Consider the following 14,544-nt stretch of genomic DNA (forward strand, 5'->3'; position numbering starts at 1 on the left):
TTTTTTTTTTACAATAATAACAATGTGATATGCTTCTTTGTTATATCCGCATTCATTTAAGGATGTTTTTCTCATCATTGCATTAAGTGTATTTGGTTGGTCTTTAGTCTGTAGTTTCGGTTGATTGGAAGAAATTAAAATGTAGCAATAAACCCGCCAGTATTCTTACTATTTTTAATAAGTCACTAACCATCAAGCCCATTCGCAGCTGAAGTAGGCACGCACATAGGATGGATCACCACATATACCACTCTATTTTCTGTATTTTATCGTTGCTGTATCGACTGTTATAATTTAGTATTTACCATTAGCATTTTTTTTTTAAATCTGAGCCTTGTTCCGCAATTAAACAGAAGGTAAACAGTTTATCGGTTTTATTGTCGATATGATCAAATGAAAAATTAACTACTGACAAAAGCTTGGATTTGATGCCTTTAAATTATTTTTTAAAATTTATTTTTATGCTTGTTTTTCACGTATTTTTTTATTAATTAAGAAATTCAACAACAAAAAATATATGAATTTATTAATCTACATACAATTTTTACAACGTATACCATTTAAGTAATACTTTTTTGCAGGTGCAAGGTAGCGAGGTACTGGCACGTAGATATTTATAAAATATTTATTTATTTATTTTAGCACCACAACACGCCAGGTGGCCCAATTACAGTGGTGAATTACATCACATAATACCCATGCTTGAGAAAAATGACATTTTAATTTTTGTGTACTCACCGGGAATCGAACCCGGAACCTTCCGTGCGTGAGTCAAGCGTCTTGACCGCTACACGATATTTTATTTTTTATTATTTTTTTATTTTTTGGACAACCAACATCTATAATTATCTTATATATTATATATAAAACAAAACAAAACAAATAACAAATAAGCCAATTACAGGTTTTCACAAGTAGCATCACAGTAAGTTAAAAAAGATTCTCGAACATAAAATGAATAGTAATTAAATGTAAATTCAAAAGAAAAGAAAAAATACTACGAATTATTTCGAAAGCAAACGCCGTACGTCATTAAGATTATTTGCAAATAAATCTATGTTAAATGATTTATATATTACATTAAAATTATTAAAACTTCGCCATAAATATGAATTTTGCCTATAATTAGATGAAACAAGAGGTATGTGAAAAAGAGGGTTATTTCTTAAAACTTTGGAAGGAACATTGATAGAGAGTTTTCATAGTAGTTCAGGACAGTCAATTGAACCAGAGGCAATTTTTAGTAAATAAATTATATCCGCTATTTCACGACGTTTTTACAGAGGCAATAGGTGATGTTTTTTACATAAATGAATATACTGGTCGGATTTAAACTCATGTTTCAACCGGAAACACATGAACTTTACGATTTTTTTGAATATTTTCAATGCGTGATATCTGCACATTGTACATAGGATTCCATATTTGTGATGCATATTCCAAGTTGCTTCGCACTAATGTACAGTAAAGGATTTAAAGTGTCTTTGCCATAGTGAACGACGTAGAGCTACCCATAACAAAGACAAGCGCACGCGATGACTTTTTTATGATGTTGTCAACTGGACGTCGAAAAGTAATTTACTATCATGGAAGACACCTAGATCCTTTACACATAATGAGCGTTGGAGGTTTTGACCCTGAAGCACATAGTTAGTAGGTAAAAATTTTACTTTGCGACAAAATGTAATAACTGAACACTTAGAAGTGCATTTTTCAATATGAAGACAGAAATGCATTTTACACAAAGAAAGGAGCAAAAATAAAAATATCTGCCATTCTCATAATTTATCCATTCCAAATGATCAATTGAAAGTTAACAATATAAAGCCTGTCGCAAATATAAACGTTTCATCTCAAATCACAATCCTTTAGGCTACATTCTTCCTTGGAAAATTTGTCAAATCGAAAAACATAATAGAGGAAAAGTTTCATCGCGTATTAGTAAAGTAGGTATGTTTTAGGGATGTCCGGACAAAATCGATTTTTCGTTCCGAAATTTATAAACAAACATGTATTTTTAAAACAATTTAATTCACTGATTTATTATTTGGATATAATCCATTAAAAAAAATTCTGCACTTTTACTTTTTTCTAGCTAAAATCGAAATACTAACTAGGCATGTCAATATAATTATTTAAAGAGGGAAAGTGCTGTACCCCGCCCTTTAAAAATATTTATTTTTGACCTTATTCGTGAAACTCGAATTAAGGTTCGACTTGTCTGCGTAATGTTAAAAAATATACCTAATAAGCTTTGTAAAAAAAAAAAAAAATATTCCAAATACCTAACTATTTGTTTTGTTTAATATTTAAATAAATATATATCTGGAATAATTTTCCTTCACTGGGATGCTCCGTTTAGAGGGGAAAATTTTATATTCTTTATGTATTTCTTTTATTCGTGAAAATATCTACACTTTGTCGCCTTTAGCACACTGCATCGAAAAGGAAACGGAAGCGGATCCGTTCAAAAACTTATTTTTTGTATAATTTATGTCGTCATAATCGTAGAACAACGACGCATGTGATTTTCTTTAACTTTACACGAAAGAGGTTTTTTTTTAAAAACTTTAAGTCGTAACTTGATAATTTCTAAAGTATATCCTTTCATACATGGGTTAGTTATATAGGTATATATATTTTTTTCATACCTGGAATATAAAGCCTTTTTAAAATCAAATATAAAAGAAAGTCAATGTCACATTTTTCTCACGTCCATCGTTTTCTACGATCACGACGATATGTATGAAAAAACCTAATAAACGTAAAAATTAATAAAACGTGATAAAATAGTAATAAACCTAATACGGTATTTTAATAATTAAATTTTAAATGCAGTTCCGCCATGAAATATCAGTAAAGAAGCTCAATCTAATTTAAAGTCGATTTTTTTCAGTCGATTTTTCCGTGAAAACTAAACATCCCTAACGCCATATAAAACGTACATCTCTCTCACTGGTTCATTGCTAGTCGTTGCTTGTAAGTTGTAGACGCTAGAACCCATTCCTCCACCACCCTCGTGCGGGGGACGGGGGGTGAGAGGAGATCGCGCAGTCTGGGAGGCGTTTTGCTACAAAATATTGTTCGCCATTATTGAGACAATGAGAAAGCCTTACTCTGATCGTCTGAAGGGCCGAAATGACTTTCAAACTTATAAACCACAAGTTTCCCAATCTTTCATACACATTTCACCTGGTAATATTTTCAGTGAATACACCTTGCTTATCTATTGCATTAAAAAAAAGAAGTTATGTATTTGTATTCTTGCATTGAGTTTAATATATTTATTTAAAAAAATAAAACATTTATTAGTATAATGGATAACTTATATAGCGCCATTTTCGTAATATAATACCTCAAGGGCGCTTTGTAAAGCGATTCTATAAATAGATGAATTTAATTTTAGCTTTTTAAAATTTGTAATTTAACTAAAACAATTTACTTTGCTATCACATGCTACGGATTTCTTAAAATTATTTAGAGTACAAATGGGTTTTAAGTTAAGTTTAACGGGGTGTAGCCCCTTGGTATTTTCGCGGACTCGCATATCGGGGGTCCGAGGTTCGTTTGAACCTCGCTCTGGCGTTACTCAGTTATCATTTTTCCTAATTCCCTAATTCCCTCTTACATAGGACAAAAACACATAATAGAACCGCGGAAATGATACCAGAGCCTTAAGCTAAAGAGGTTATTAAATGTTTTCCTCGGTGAAATTGGCTGCGGAGAGTCTGAGAGGTTGATGATAGCTGATAAATGGACAACACATAAAAATTGATATTTTTTTGTTGATTGATTTCAAAAAATATTTTGCATTTTTATTTTACAATCCATATAAATATACCTATTAATATCTGTACCTCAGAGGCAGGTAGATGCAAATCCAGAATTTGATAAAATGACATTTAGATTTTCGTATCCAGTTTACGATCATGTCCATTGATTTTGAAGAAATGTAAGTCTTATAATAAAAGGACCAATGTATAAGGATACTGAAAATATAAATCAATGCCATAAATTATTATAAATCACTTAGGGAAAGTTGATTCTTTAGGCTTGTGTTAAACATTTGTCGTTTGGATTTGCATCCGTCTGCCTCTGAGGTACAGATATATATATATATACATATATATTTCATTTATGTTTTTGGCTATAAATCAATGTTATATATTTTTGTCTGTCTTAGAACAGGTTTACTTCCCCTAGTTAGACAGTCAAAGCAACTTTTTATTACTGTAGGTAGTAATTGTTATTCACATATCGCACCTGAACGATAATAATGTCTCAACTCCAATATTTTGCCCTTAACAGCAGAAATAATTCTTTTTAGGATGATTTTAGTCCAAAATTGTAGTTTTTTTAGTTAACTATGCAGCAATGTTTCTAATATATATTCCCTATCCGCACAGTTCTGTGACTTGGGTCTAAAAGGGCCGATGTCGTAAATCACAGCATTACAGGAGAGTTATTTTACAGGTACTTTTTAATGTTAAAATAAACTGTTTGAAATGTTTGAAACTATTATCTATAAAAATACACTATCGCATATGTGTGTGTATAAAAAATGGTTAAATATGCATATTTTTTTATTAACATCAACCTTATACAGATATTTTGGCAAGAAAAAAACGAAATTCGACATTGATCCGAGACACAATTAACGGCATAATTCTTCAAAATATTTATGTGGTGTCAAATGTAAAATTGTATTTAATTGTATTTATTTTTTCAAATTCAAGAAATAATAATAACCCAGTGATTATTATGCCATTGTTATTTCTGAATACATTTAACACCTTTAGTAAACTTTAAATTGTGTATAGTTTTCGCTAATGAATGTAAGTTTACTAATGACGCGGGTTACAACCCCTGCTTGCACTTGTATATAACATAGAAATTTGTTTAGAGTCCCACCAGTCTGACGATGTCGGTTACGACGAAACCCGGTCACTGGTAAAAAAATTATAAAATAATTATAAATTAAAGTGGAATAAAACTATCAAGTATTTTATTATTATAAATATAAAAGTACATAAATATATGTTTATAATATCAAAATGGAAAGTATTTGGGTAAATAATAAGAAAAATATTATAATTTTAATGACCTTTTTTTACGACCCTCGGGTTTACAAACACGTGTAAGATTTTTTTTCCAGATCTAAAATAGCCCAGTTAACGAAATAAAACCCCGCCTCTTAAACCTTTTCATGTCTGTGCTCTGTATACTTTTCCGAATCGGCTTTTAAAAAAGAATTTTAGTATGTACATTTAATTTTATTAAGACCTTTTCGACTTAAATAGGGTGATCGATACAGTCATTGACCATATCCTAGTACGGCAAGATAAACTCAATAATACAAGTTTTCAGTTTTAAATTACTAACCCTGCCAAAAACAAATTACTTTATCAATCACAAGCGTCCTCTATGTATGTTTTGACCTAAATTATGTCTAACATGTGTATTTTTTACGCAAACGTTTTAAATTGACTAATTACTGTCAATATCCAATCTGTCCCGTTGTATTTTAAACTAGAGGGTGGGTTTTATTTATTAATAATATGCTTTATTATATCTTAAATAAAAATTACAAAATTGAAACGGTAAAAAAATGCATTTCGTCCACCTCGTAGTCTTATGGTCAGCGCGTTTGCCTATAATGCTAGAGGTCTCGAGTTTAATTGAATTTAATATATACAATATTTCGTAGTCCCTGGATTGGCACCTGAAGCGTAAGACTGATTATCTTCCCGTATGCACCAAAAATTATCGAAATTCGCCGCGGTTTGTTTACTAATGCAGGGCACTATGCGCTGTTAAGTTAAGGGTGGTGATTGAAGTTGCATACGTGTACAAAAAATATTCATTCATTATGATATTGTAAAAAATCGCTACATAGTGCATACAAATGTTCAATAACCCTGGGTGAATATGTTAGTGTCTGTCGGTGGTGATCTAAGTAAACATACAAACTTCTTTTTTTGTTAGTAGGCACACTAGAAAGATTCATGTAAAAAATATTTTTACGCACCAGAAAGCAGGGGTATTAATGATTTGAATGGACTGTACAATTGTTTAAATCTCCACAAATGCGTTAGCAGAGAAATTAAAAAATATTTAAAACAGTATTGGGCGAATTAATGGAATAAGAGTAATTTTTGTCATTTTTTACGTATAACAACACTCATATGTCAATTTTACAGTTGTTTAGCGCCAAAAATTATGACTTACAGTTCATTAATCATAAAAAAGGGAGCTCATATTGGTGTTTGTTGGTGTACTATCTGTTGATTTTTTTTACATTTTCTCAATAAAGGACTATGTTTATAAATTGCTTGCATATTAAACAGTGTTTTTGGGTTGGTTTAAATCATGGATATCACGCCGAGGAAAAGGGAAAAGATTGTAACCTTGAGATATATAAACATACATCAATGACTCAAAAGGAGATTGCAAATTAATGTTTTGTGAGTCAGGGAGCAGTCAGCAAGATTATTAAGCAGAAAAAAGAAACAGGATCAGTTGAAGCAAAGAGAATTGGGAACTGTGGAAGAAACCGGAAAACTAGTGTCCAAGATGAAATATCTTCAATCAGAAATATTAAGTTAAACCCCCAGAAAAATAAGTTACGTACTTAAACTAGATTTGGCAGCCACTGGGGTGATATATAATACATGACTCAACAAGTACGAAGAATACTCATTGAATCTGGAAGAAAAGCAATTTGACCACAGAAGAAACAACTCCTGACGACACGTATGATGAAGCAAAGGCTCGTTTGGGCTAGAAAATATACCAAATGGACTGTAGAAGATTGCAGGAAGGTGCTGTTTTCAGATGAGACCCATTTTCTGGTGCAGGGATATCGCACAACATTTGTTAGAAAAAGTGGGAATGAAAAACTTACTGTGACTCATATCCAAACGGTGAAATATCCTGTGATGTTTTGGGGCTGCTTTTCGTATATAGGGACCAGATCTTTGATACCAATAAAAGGAATAATGAATAGTCTAAAGCTATGTTGGAGCAGCACTTGAGTACAGAACTAAGTAAATGTTGTCCTTAATGGTGGGGCTGTATTTCAACAAGACTCAGCTCAGCTCCTTGTCACGTATCGAAGTTTATGCTTAATTATTTCAATGATAAAAAAATAACTCTTTTAGACTTGCCTGACCTTAACCCTATAGAAAATTTGTGGGCGATTTGTAAATCTAGGATACAAAAATTGGGCTGCACCACCAAGATAAAGATGATAGAAGCTGTTATTCAGATGTGGTTTCGAGATGACAGAATAAAAGAAAATTGCCGATGTTTAATAGATTTCATGCCAAAACGTGTTCAGGCTGTTATAATAGTAAAAGGAGGACATACATCCTATTAAATAAAAAATATTTTATGATTGTAGGTCACCTGTAACTCAAAATATTAATACAAAACGTTTTTATTTATTTATTTATTTATTTATTAACGGACATTGTCCATGTATACAATTTATAAGGTTTAAATATTACAACAAAAGAGTAGTTTAAAACATTAAAACATTTAAAGAAAAAAGAAAGAAGCATTGACAAACATAAGGGACATCGAGACAAGATCTGGACTATTTATTTAGTGCTCGTTTAAATCGTTGTAAACTTAAACCAAAAAAGTCCAGATCCTGTCTTGAGTTAACAATACGACAAAGGCGGGTCATTGGAGAATTTAGGCCATAGTTTGTTCTATGCTGATCGATGAACAGTACTTCATTGTTTCTCAATCTACGAGTCGGAATATTGAATTTTACTTGTCCCAGTAATGATGGAACATCGATTATACCATTTAGTATGCCGAACATATATGGAGTCAATATTAGTTCTACGTGATTAATGATTACAAGGAATTTTTTTCCATTAATTCGCAAAATACTGTATTATGATTCTTTACAATATTGATAATACCTACTTATTGAAATAAATAAACATTGTAAACTATTTTGATAAAATAATGAATAGTAAAATAAATATGATTGTATGATTGGTTTTTAAAATTTCAGCCGCTCGTCTATGCAGAAAATGTGAAGACTAAGGTCCTTGTTTGGCAGTTAGTTGTAAAATATCTTTACCCTTTAATAAGCTTTCAGGCTTAGCCGCACTCGATAAATCTAAAACCTTATTTCTTCTACGCTTAAGTGATTCTTGTTGATATTGTGACGTCGCGTCTACGTCACAGGTAACCCAGAAAAGCCCGCACGTTTTTTTGTTTGAAGCGAATTAAGTCCAAAACTGACGCCTCAAGTGTGCCAAAGTTACGGATCTAGATTGGAGTATCTACTGTGTACCGAATGTCTGCCAAGTTCTAGTTTGTGACCGGATTACATCATGATGTATTATAATATGTATTAATCTTAATTAGAGTATTTGTACGTTACATACATATGTTTGTTTACAAATTGGCTGCGTAAATTAAGTCAGTGCTGTAAGTCACGGCTCGCACTTTATTTTTTGTGAGTACTCAGTTAAGTACTGACGTGGAGTAATCACGCAATGACAATTTTCAAGGTCCTATCGCTTGATTTGATGATGCGTTATGAATCTTAATGTACGAGATTTAAATCCATTTTGCTTATTTTATATACAGAATTGCAATTTCATTTGTCCTGAATATATTTTTTTTCTCTTTCCGGGCGAATGAAAAATTTAGTTCTATGTGTGAAATAGAACCAGAATTCCGGACGAGTGCTTTTGACTCGACAGCTACTCTCCGATAAAATTCCTGAAAAAAGAAAACCTAATAGAGAAAGGTCCGGCTCGCGGTGTAGTTGTTTGCGTGTTCTCCTACCATGCCACACATTATCAAGATACACTGCATGTACTTTACCAATTCAGTGCCCCATGCACCATCTGTTGCGGATAAGGATTTAATGAATTACATCAAGCACGTGTAAAAATCTTTTTGCAATATTTGAATATTTATATTATAAGATAAACAACCATCTTTGTATAGATAGTGTTGGACACCCAACATGCCACGACACGCGACGAGAATATTTAATTTCTAATACCTGTTTGATCGGGAATGTAAAATAATTCATCTAAAAATCTTTCCCGCCTTATCTGGCCCTTACACAAAACAGGTGTCTTTTGTCCATCTTAGCCACATGTGTTGTGCGCTTAGTAGTTTTAATTTGCCTAGAACCTGTTTTCGAAAATGCCTCCATTCGACAGACCTCAATGTCAATGCGTTTTTTGTCATTCGGAGGTCTTACGAGTTTTTGCCTTACTGAGATAATGACAAAAAACTATAAATTCGCTATCAAAATAAAGCTTACACTTTTTTCACTGATGTTCGCTTCCAAGACGTGTTGATTTTTCAGTTGTCTAAGAATGTGCTTATAATTTATTTATTTTTTATTAATGTAACGTGTTTTCTTAATCATTTTTTTTATTCTTTATTTGGATAACCAACAGCTACAGTTATCGTATAGCAGTAGCGAATGGTGGTTTTATTTACAGGCAAGCTATAAAAAATATCATATATTTGTACTAACTTAGAAGGTGTAAGTAATAAATACTATAAATTGATATTTTTCTGTGGTTCTGTGTGATACAACAACTCTCATCCATGAAATCAATTCAAACGACGTTATTTCGTGATATATTATATTAAATAGATATATTATCCATCACTTTAATACATAACTCATTAAAAAATTGCACTACAAATTAAATCGATATTAAATATTAATTTGAAATGTCAACTGGCCGAATTGTTCTAGAAATCAATAGTGCTAAAAACAGTTGCGTCGAGCGCCATAAGTCCTGCAATATGACGCATGAAAGTAAATGGCCTTATGTCCAAAGTACCATCCCAAAGAAAAATATGCCTTAAGAAATAATGTTTGAATTACTATTTTCCAAATCAAGAATCTTAAAATAATTTGTGAAATCTGCAAATTTAATCCAGGAGAAAAAACCCGCACTCCCCAATCCTAAGACATTCAAAATCAAGTACACTTATTTGTATGAAAAAATAAGCTGGAATAATCAGCTAGTTTCTTGGCTCACTGCAGGCGCTGGGCGCGTTTTATTAATATTAATATTTATATTAGGATAAAGATACAAATAGTGGAAATGACTTATATTAAAAAGTCATTATTTATTTGTTTTTCTGTAAATAAAATTACAGTAAAACATTATTATGGTTAGTCAAATATAATAGTAAGCTGCGCATAATCGCTTCTATACACGGTTCGCCCCTGTAGTATAGGTATAAAAACAAAACAAAACAAATAAGAAATAGGCTAATTACAGCTTGTCGCCGGTAGCATAACAGTAAGATAATAGATTGTCAAACATAATAGTAATAATCAGTAAATTAAATGAATATTTGAAAATAAAATCATTACACCGAGAGCAAACGCCGCCCGTTATTATGATTTATCTCAAATAAATCCACGTTTGATGATTTCGTAATTGTATTTAAATTATTGAATACTCACCATAAACATTAATTTTGCCTATAATTAGATGAACGAATAGTTTATTCAGATAGTTGTACAATATATTTATTTCAACTAGTAATTTCATGTTACATTAATTTACAACTTATCTTGTTATATAATTTTAGCTATTTAATATCGTGTACGTAAATTTATTGTAATTTGTGCATTGTTTAATGGATGTTATTATATTTTACTATGTATTATTGTTAGTTTTTGGTTAGTATGTGTCCCTATTTAGCACAAGACTAAGGTCCTACGTAGTCAAATATATCTAATTTAAATTTATTGATGTTTGAAATGTTGTTAATGTTCTAATTAATCAATCGACGCTTATGAAATTACAAATTAATATTGTGTGATAATTGAAATAATATACAATTGTTCATAAAACCAATTATTTTTTAAACTTGATACCATTTCCTTTTCACGTATTGACTGTTATTTTTAATCCAAATATCACAATTGCAGCTATTCGTATAATCTCCAATACAATTAATCGGGTGGAAAAATAATTTGAGATTTATGTTCCTTTGTTTGCAATTTATATAAATATCATTAGGTAACAGAGAAGCCATGGGCTTCAATGCAATAATCTTCTTTAATATAAAGCGAACAATAAGTGTAATGATTTCGGTAATGTTTCTGACAACACATCTGCCACGTCACTGTACTAATTACCCAATATTATAGGTAATACGTATTTGTGAGTAATATTGTGCATCGGTTAATGTTGTGTCGCAATAACCTTTAAGGACTCTAAGCGACGTTCTGTTGCGCGTTTAGCCCACGAAAATCAATGTGAACTATAGTCCTTAAAATGTAAGATGATTAGAATGACAGTTGTCAGAAAAACTGACGACATAACTTTGTAGTAACGTCTAAGGAGTGATTTATATTGCCACACGAAAAATCATTCGTATTTGACATATAAATCAACATAAATATATAAAATCAGCTTTAAAACCAAAAAAAATAAACTAAAATAAACCTTATTATTAACGACGTTCTTACAAGGTTATATCATTTTGCAAAAACGTTAGATATGGACAAATTGATCAATGTAAATTGATCGAATAAAAAAAAATTCGTCTGATAATGTTCACGAAAAAAATATAAAAGGCTTTTTTTTGCGTTGTTTTTAAATCAATTTTCGGAAACAGAGTTTCATGTTTGCATGAAAAAACTGATAAAATCGATTTGATCGGTACATAATCAGTGATCAGTAATTTCCCATCACTATTGATTTGAGTTTGACAGCTGTCATTCTAATCATCTTACATTTTAAGGACTATAAACGTTAAATATTAAACTTCAAATTGTTGTGGGATAGGATTATAGTAAAACATTTACGGTTGTTTGCTGATATAGCCAAATGGAATTTTCTATCTCAAAATAAAAATACAAATTTTGTTAGCTTTCGTTGTTTACGTGTGGAAAATTCAAGTTTACTTTCCAACAAACCGGTTTGTCTCTTTTTGTATACGGGGTCCAGGACTCCGTTCGGGTAAAATGGAAATTGATCTTGATTTAAAAACAATCTTTAAACGCAAAATCTCAGGTGAATGTGGACATTTGCAGTCAGACTAAGTACGGTGGGCGCACTAACGTCGTCGTCGACGTAATGCTAAACTGATAAAAGCATATTTAAATTTATTTTAACAGAGAGGGAAAACATTTTTGAGAAGGGAATATGAAAGACTAGGCATTTACAGGGCTTATGACCTGTCATTGGCTGGTTTAAGTGGCCACTTTACACAGTGTGTTAAGCCAATTACAGGTCATAAGCCCTGTAAATGCCTAGAGTTCCATATTCCTTTCTCAAAAATGTTTTCCCTCTCTGTAAAAATAAATTTAAATATGAATAACTCCTTAGGGAGGAAATCCAGCCAGTCTGCAAGCATTTGGACAAACTCAAACATTGTTGATAAAAGCACGATTGTCGTGAAAATAAAGGGATAGTATAATTTTCCGAACGTCACATCATAGCAGTTTCAGTTTCCTCGTAGTAGCCTCATTATGGCAACGCGTCACTGAGATAATGAAAAATAAAACCTTGACATCTAAAATTTTCCGATTTCTCTTCGTTATTTGTATTTTATTGTGTTAATTATCGGCATCAATCAAAAATCTAAATAATTATATGGAATTTATAGTTCTCTCCATTCCTTACATGCTGTCAATTTCATAGTTAATGCTTGCCGTTAAAAGAATCATCGTTGATTGGAAAAATGTTTTTTATCTGGCCAAGCTCGTCACACCCTGTCACCGACGTTATTAAATTATTTATTATACTTACGGTCCAGGCCAATAACAACGAATGAGGAAACGTATACGTCTACAAGAATTGAACAAACAACGTAAATACATGTAGCAAGGACAAACAAAGACAATAAAATAATGGTAAAAAACATGATCTGTATTATATAAATTTTGGACATAGAGGCATAAAAACAAAAGTTGTTCTGAGAAGATTTGATCACTAGCAAATGTTGACATTCGGTGACACAGTTGGAAACAAAAAAATAATTTTATTGCAACAGAGATGGGACATCACCTAAAGCATTAATTATTTTTTAAATGCACATAAGGTCTATCTCCATTGTATGTTTCTACGATTAAGAGCATTATTTAGTTTTTTTAAAGTTCTAACGTTAGTTGCGTCTTGCAGGTGAATCCGGCGGCTACCGACCGAGTGACCCAGCAGATCCAGAGTAAACTCGGTGACTATCGCTTTATGAAGCAGTTCCTGGAAGACCCCAATTCCTCCATCGGGGTCTACGGTGAGCCAGCCAGCCCCGCTCCAGGTAAGGGTAAATAATCACATCATTACTATTATCCCCTCACCTAGATACTGCTAACCCCTCATTACTATTCCCCGCTTATTACTAACCCTTATTGCTCCTACATTACGCCCTGTTCTGTCCTTGTTGTTAAATGAAAAAATGTTTTTGATCATTATTGCCAATACAACTGGGTTATGGTCCTATGCTAGTTTTGTGGTCTCACTGATCAAGGGTCTAGCACAACTTGATGACCGTTTTTCTAGCACAGATTATTTACGATTTTTAGAAACTGACCTTAAAAACTCGAATGTGTTTTTTAAAATATTTTTTTTTACTTATTATGGTTATTTAAAAAAAAATATATTAATTGCCAATACCTTATCATTCCTAGAAGCGCAATCACATTAACGCCATCAGTACACTCTGATGTTTTGATTGACTAAATTTAAAACATTCAAGTTTGTTGAGACTGGTATCTACAATATAAATATTATACAATATATTTATACAAATTTAAAAATAAATAAACATAAATATCTCGTTGTAACTCTGGTTCTTGATTATGCAATTTCGGCGAGGCAAATAAATATTTCATAAATTTTTTTTTAATAAGTGCATTGAATTTTATAATTAAGATACCAGTCGCGATGAAACCGGTAACTGGTTGTTAAAAAAATGTTCCCATATGTTATATATATATACTCGTCTTTTATTTCTATAAAAAATGATAAGTATAATTATTATTGAGTGGTTTGCAATGTGTCATTTCACATTTTCTTTGCGTGACGTCACCTAATACAACGTAAACAAAACACTATTTGGCGAATGTTCAAGAATTCCAAGTCTATGGACGAATTATGACAATATTCACTTTTCAATTAATTTTCACTTAAGGTCGAACCGCACTGCAGTGCCGCTGCACTTCAGCGGCGGTGCGCGACGTAATTTTGTATGGAGTGTCGCGCGTTGTAGCGCTGCTGTAGTACTGTTTGTTTCATCCAAAACATAATAATATTTCGTGTTGCCGCGACGTGCAGCGGTGCCGCGCCGGTGCTGTTTGACCTTTATGATAAGAGCAAAAGTATTTTTATGCATATTATATAACCCAAGTCTTTTGATTTCATAACGGTATTATCGCACCAGTAACAATTAAATAGTATTGTAGCAGTTTTAATCTTGTTTTCTGAGATAAACATTTTACTATCGACATTACATAAATATATCGTCGCCGCTAGGCAAAAGTCACTTACCCAAAAAACACAATTTTGAAAAATCACAATTCGA

General features: G+C 31.9%; 1 protein-coding gene across 4 annotated transcripts in view; it reads left to right on the forward strand.

Moving 5' to 3' along the window:
* LOC148280764 (uncharacterized) overlaps window positions 1-14,544 on the forward strand; it is a 291,962-nt gene that overhangs the window by 174,922 nt on the left and 102,496 nt on the right. For 3 of the 4 annotated variants that reach the window (XM_088227846.1, XM_088227849.1, XM_088227850.1), the window contains one exon: window positions 13,146-13,287. In XM_088227846.1, coding sequence (XP_088083972.1) covers window positions 13,146-13,287 — 142 coding nt within the window. The remainder of the gene's footprint in view (window positions 1-13,145; window positions 13,288-14,544) is intronic. The other variant, XM_088227848.1, reaches the window with a different exon arrangement.

The sequence above is a fragment of the Micrasema longulum genome, unplaced genomic scaffold (genome assembly GCF_059751315.1).
Source record: "Micrasema longulum isolate JH-2025_06_02 unplaced genomic scaffold, ASM5975131v1 h1tg000545l, whole genome shotgun sequence".
Lineage (NCBI taxonomy): Eukaryota > Metazoa > Arthropoda > Insecta > Trichoptera > Brachycentridae > Micrasema > Micrasema longulum.